A 6,538-nucleotide genomic window follows, 5' to 3' on the forward strand; every position below is an offset into this window, starting at 1 on the left:
AGGTTTTTATTCTGTTAAATTAATTAAGCCATCACAACATGGCAAATTTATGTGAATAATTTAAATTGTGAGTGTTTGAATTAGCTTTTTAAAATTATTTTAAAGGTAAGCATATGAGAGAGTTTAAAAACACTTCGCTTTTTGTGTTTTTGATCTTATTTCGTTTCCGTGAACTGTGTAATTGTAAATAATTTCCATTTACAAAATTCTCGTCCAAGAGCATGAATTGATCTAATATAGAAGTTTGTGATGATCAAATTATCAAAACATTCATTGAATTTTTTTGTTTTTGAATTGGAAAGGAGGCCAAACTGTCCCCTGGAGGTAAAACCCTCCACCTCTCCTATAATAATAAGACTGGCCATATGCTCAGATTTCCCAATGAATCTCAGAAGATTTGCCTCGCGGTAATTGTTTTTTTTTTGCCAAAAAAAGGGTAATTGTAGTTTCCAGTATAAGTCAATTAATCCTTAAAAATCCTTCGTCTCATTTATAACTTTCATGATCCTTCATAATGAATAGAGTCTTGTAATAAAAACTCTAATGGAATTTTCCTTTTTTCCTCTTGGGGGGGAAAATTATCAGGGCCTACCGTAGACATCAAATTCAAATATCCACACTACACAAAAAGTAAGATATCAATACCAAATGCTTAGAGTCTCCTCAATCTCATGCACCCAAATCATATGACTAATAGGGAGTATAACTCTCATGGATTAAAAGAGACGATACAAATATAGCTGCATTTTCCTTTCTAGCATACGCACATGAATGAAATGATAATAAGAGCATAAACAAATATCTTATATCTAATCATTAATATAAGAGCTAATTGACTAATTTGAGTAGATTAAAAAAATTGTTAAGCTAGTTATTTGTAATAATACTTATTATCTTCCCTAAAATACCTTACTAATCATAATATCAACTAAAACTATTATGGGATAGAGACATTTAATATATATACAACTATTACAAAGACTACTTTTAAAAAAAAAAGATAAATATGAAAAACAAAGTGAATTGAAGTCTTATATTTAGGATTAAATTAAATGCAAAACTAGCTCTTATATTACTTGATCATATGATTATTTGAATAACCAATTAACATACAACATTAAATAGATGGCGTCCTCAGCAACTAGCATCACACAAACAAAATTTATCATATCTAGAAAAGGGGCCATTCAGTCCCCAGAAATTTTTCTGTTAGATGAGGATGAGGCTATTCAGAGGAAAAATACTTTATAAGCATTGACACAGCTTTGACTGCCAAAGCCTGCCTGGTTATCTTTTCCTATCAGCGAATCAAGAAGGGCAGCTTCTTCCTCCTGTTAGTATGGCAACACCAAACAGAGAAATTAAAAGGTCAAACTCAAGGTTTGCCAAAGACAATGATGGTATGGAAGAATAAATCACATACCACCAAGGCATTGAACTCAGTTTCCTCATCTATAGCGCTAATGATGGCTGGGTCCTCAAGCAGTTCCTGTTCTCAGATTTTGATGTTAGAAACTTCTAGCATTTACGAAAAACAAAACTTATATCTCATGCTTTGCACTCACATTAAACACTAAACCCTTAAATGATGGGAAGGAAAATAATAAATTTCAGATTATGACTCCACATGTAAGCATATTCAAGCAAGATTATTTGGAAGAGGATGAGAATGGACATGATATTATTAGAGTTGAAACCGCAGATAAAATTATAGGAAACATCAAAGACAAGATCTTAAAACAATCCCTCGATGTGGCGTTCTAACCTTTCGAGAACTTCCAACATATAGAACATAAAATCGAATTTGAGAAATAAAGCAATGACCAAGTTGCATAGTTCAATGTATATATCCACTTACATCATCAGCAATTTGCAACATCCCATTCTTGTCCTGTACAAAGAAGAATAAAATTCAATGGTTATGCTTTCAAAAGGCATGTTCTCCTGCCAATCAGATTTCTTCTGGCAATCCAGAAACCTTTAGCAGCATATTGACGATAGTTCTAGGGAAACACTCAATTTCTTTTTATAAAGAGAACAACTATCACAAATAAGATTGAATGCAGCTGCTTTTGAAACAGTGGACAAGTTATTCAAAAACTCTCAAGCACAGAAGCTCACCTTCACAGCAACAAAAAGAAGTGGATCAGATGGTGTATAGATCATGTAGTGCGCACCATCCTGCAACCAAAGGACTACAAGTCAACAAGCGAAAAACGTGATAACTTATTTCTTAGCTCTAATAACTAAATCAGGCCAAAGATTGCTTCAGCAATTATTGATAAGTAAATGAACAAAAGCACATTAAATGAATCTTATTTATAACAAAGGCGTGATTCTTATCGATAAAAGCAATGCATAAGTCATGCATGATCAAATAAACTCAGCATTCGGGCAAAAACATTAAACAAATCACAAGAGGCTAGCTGATTGGAAACCAAGAAAAGCCTTTGCATGGCTAGCAACAAGCAGTATCATGTTAAATGCACATAAATTACTGCATGCATCTGTATGTTCATTTCATAAGTTTATTCATTCTTCCTGCTTCTAGAGGCGTTAGCAACGCTCTCTTTAGAGAAGAAAATACATAATGATTTAGAATGCTGCTCTACATTGCGTTCACACTAGCACACCCAAAAAAAAAAAAAGTTATCATGCATAACTATAACAAGTTAAACATCTCTAGATTCTGGAAAGGCAAGCAAGAGCAAGGCACCTTTGCCACCATGCTAATAAGCAAAAGAGAAAAAGAAAATATAATCATGCATAAAGAAAAAAAGAAAACACGATCACATATTTGAGTAATTTAAGGTGGTCTAGTCAAGTTACCATATTGAACCAAGTAATTTCAACACCTTCTGTTGGCAAGCCATCCACTTCTTTACCATCATCTGCGAAATAAACACCCTGCATTAATTCTTAACCAAGCATCAAAATTAGTTCTGCAACAGATTGCCCCTTTAGCAGCAACTGACTAATGAAATTGAGGAGATCACCATCCTCAACGGCTCAAGGAAAGACAAAATTAGGCAATAACTTAATAATAGCTAAGAACATATTAATTTAGTCTTCTGTTAAATAGACATGCATGGCGATGGGATAAGTGAAAAGTGAGGGGCGATAATTAGTAGTTACAGGCTTTTAGGTCTCCTTGTCAAAATCAGAATCATGAAATACAACTTTTGTTTCCCGGTAATAAACTGAATATAACTTTGTTTCTCAGACTCCTAAGATTATACAGATTACACAAATATTAGGTGTCATTGCAGAAGTAACTTAGGGAAAAGGGCATTGCCTGTGTGAAAGTCAAATATGTCCTCTTCAGAGTAGCAAAAACCACCACGTGCTGTATAACAAAATCTGATGAAGACAAAACAGAAATTTTTACCAATCAAACACACTAATTAATTTCATGGCTTTCTAGATGATGGTAATATACAAACGTACCCGCTATAAACTAGATACAGGTTTATCTTAGCTAGTGCATAAGCTGCAGCAGGAAGAATAGATTCAACTTCCTCATCACTGATCTAAAAATACAGGAGCACAATATGAATTGTTATAAAATGGTTCGCCAAGAAAAACGAGAAAAGGAATCATACACAACAAATTTGAGTTAGCAGTACTGAATAATAGGAACATCAGATAAATATACACAAAAATTAAGACTTTGACCGCAGAATACAAACTTACCGCTGACCATCCCTCACCATTTGTGCTTTTTAGTATTTGAACGGGCCTGCGGTAAATATGCATAGCCCAATATGAAGAAATTAGTAGAAGGAAATGTTAGATAAGTCATACAAGTCCAGATATCCGCTTGGAATTTTTTTCCCCCCACTTACGTATCAACAGGACAGAGCAACATACATTCATCATCCTGAGAGCTTCGGAACACTCTTCTTATGACACACTCTAAGGGAAAGTTGTTTGCAGGATCAACCTGTCATTGAAAAATTTTATATGTAATATAAGGAGTGCAGTGAAACCCCAGCCCAAAAAATTAAAAGACAACTTTCAACCGTTAGCAAAGTGCCAACTACATTGACAAGTAATAAGTACTAGGGGCACTAATGCTATGACACGAACTTAATGTTAAGGTTCTTTGTCTGCTTTTTGAAATCGAATGCTTTCGCCAAACTAGATTTCTTTTTTATTCTTTTTGGGGCATGACAGAGTCATTAACTATCAATTTATTGTGATGAGAATTCGGCGTCACGACACAGCCACATATATTTTATTTGCCCCTACTTACTTCCTCTCGGACTATTTAGCATAAGGCAAACTACTTGTACTCGCACATAGAAAATGGTAAGCTAGATTCCTAAAAGAAAACTATAATTCAACGCGAAATATAGCAAATCATATTAAAAATTAAAACTTACCAAAGTCGCAAGTCGCTTGTTGGAAGCCAGGAGAACCTTGCCTTGATCGTCTACAACAAAGCCAGCTGGTGGTTTCGGCAGTGAAGTAGGATGGTAAGCAAAAGAAGCATTGGAATTGGAACTGGAACTGGGACTGGAACTGGAACTCGAAGGCCCGTGTTCAACGACGCTAAAATCATCGACAATTTCATCATCACTCAAGTCCAACGCCCGAGAATTATCAGCCCCATCCTTGCCCTTCTTCTTCTTCTTCCTCCTACTGCCCGCCGAAGAAGAACGCTTCTTCACCGGTTCGGTCTGCGACTTGGCGGCACAGCATATGATAACCCGAACTCTGCTCGAATTGAAATTAGGAGTCGGATATGAGATTGAAGCCGGAGAGAAGAGTAATGGCTGCTTGAGGTGAGGGCATATTTGGGAAAAGTATTGGGATTTCATCGATGAAATTGGTAGTGCCATTATGGCTCACCCAATTATCTCTGCAGCTCCGTCTTCTTATTCTTCGCTCGCTTGTGGAGTGTGGACTATGGTCGTCCCGTTGGCGGCAGAAAGATCGGAAACGATACTATATTTTCGTTATTTCCTTCTTTATTTATCTGCGGTTATTTGATCAACGGCCATTGTCTCTTCATCTAAGATCCTGCGGCGTCCATGATACATGTTTCCCTGCTTACATGTTCGTTTATATTGTTTTTTTCCTTAATTCGCTTTGACTTTCAAGAGAACTATTTAAATTAATATATTTTTTAATTTGTTTTATCTATTTAACATGTAAATTCTTTTGTAATATATGAATAAATACTAAAAAATCGAAACAAAGTTGAACAAAACTCAAAGGAAAAATGTAAACAAATATTCAAAGAATAGGGGAAAACACTAAAAAAGTGAAGTAGCATTATTTATAAAATGTAAAAATGTGGCCCTCTGTACATCTCATATCTCACATTGATGATAATATTATTATTAAAATTTAAAGATATAGGTAAGATTTGTCTTTAAATTTTTATTAAAAAAATTTGGGCCAGCACCAGAGTGCAGTTTTCTTAGGCAATCACGGGGCTTTCATCCAAAATGGATTTGACGGGCTGTTCCAGCGTCCCAAAGCATTTTACTCCAATGCATGGAGCCTCTGAATTGGGCTGATTTGTCCAGGTGCTCCTTTGTGTGCTTAAAATGGGCCTCTGAATTGGGCCGACCCAACCCAATTCTACTGTCTATCCATTCAGTGTCTTGTTCTTTTTCTAAGGTATTAAAAACCGGACTGTTGAATAAACTGATCACAGTAGGTTAAAAATTAGTGGGTCAGATTAGAGTCAGACCAGCCATAACTAAAATAATATAATTTTTAATTATATGTTAAATATCTTAGATAAAATAATAATATAAAATTTTTAAATAATAATAAAAATAAGAGGCAAGATATATTAATATAATCACACTAAAGTTAATGAATTTTTAAATTTTTTATTAATAAAAATGAGCAACCTCACAGTCTTGTGATTTAAAAAAAATTATCATATATATAAATTTATTTCTCATAAAAATAAGCTATTGAAAATTAGAATTCTTTTTTTTTTGGGTTAGAAATGTGTCCTTTTTCGATATCTATTACACTTATATGTCTATGCATTAAATACAATTATAAACAAAGTAAATTATTTTTCTTGTTCGCATTTAATTTTTCATGTGACTTTTTCAGCCTTGTCTTTTCCCAATGCTTGACACTAATATTAGCATTCTTCGTCTTCCCAGTTCCCACACACAAGGTCCTTTATTCACCCTTGCTTTCCTTTCCCCTTTCTTCATCTTCTTGTTCTTCCATCTTTTTCAGGTCTGCGGTGTCTTTTTCCTTTTTCCTCTCAGCTAATTAGTTTCTCATTTTCCTTTCCATTAACGACTATATTACTTGGTAATTGCTTTCATTTTTCTTCCTCTTTCTTTCTTTTTCCTTGAGTTTGTTCTCTCGGTTTTTTTCAAGTTTGTTTTTTTTCCCCCTTCCCTACAATGGCGTGGCGCTTGGATTGGAAAGGAAAAACAGTTTAACCCGATGGCCCGCCCAACCCAGCAGGTTGCCCCAAGTTATATCCAAGCCACGCCGGTCGAGAACGGTTTGCACCGGTTCAGAGTTTCACCGGTTTAGGAAAAGAACTGGA

General features: G+C 34.9%; 1 protein-coding gene across 1 annotated transcript; it reads right to left on the bottom strand.

The window, feature by feature from the left end:
* Nucleotides 1–1,021: 1,021 nt before the first annotated feature.
* Nucleotides 1,022–4,926, bottom strand: LOC114741856 (uncharacterized). Its single transcript, XM_028930116.1, has 10 exons — nucleotides 4,386–4,926; nucleotides 3,846–3,943; nucleotides 3,694–3,739; nucleotides 3,448–3,530; nucleotides 3,296–3,360; nucleotides 2,830–2,891; nucleotides 2,122–2,181; nucleotides 1,859–1,891; nucleotides 1,424–1,489; nucleotides 1,022–1,331 (listed from the first exon to the last, which is right to left on the bottom strand). Exons 1-10 carry the CDS (start codon nucleotides 4,842–4,844, stop codon nucleotides 1,230–1,232), a joined length of 1,074 nt encoding a protein of 357 aa, XP_028785949.1. The 5' UTR covers nucleotides 4,845–4,926; the 3' UTR covers nucleotides 1,022–1,229.
* Between the last annotated feature and the right edge of the window lie 1,612 nt (nucleotides 4,927–6,538).

Source organism: Neltuma alba, unplaced genomic scaffold (assembly GCF_004799145.2).
Source record: "Neltuma alba isolate B1F8T4 unplaced genomic scaffold, ASM479914v2 tig00003550_pilon, whole genome shotgun sequence".
NCBI lineage: Eukaryota > Viridiplantae > Streptophyta > Magnoliopsida > Fabales > Fabaceae > Neltuma > Neltuma alba.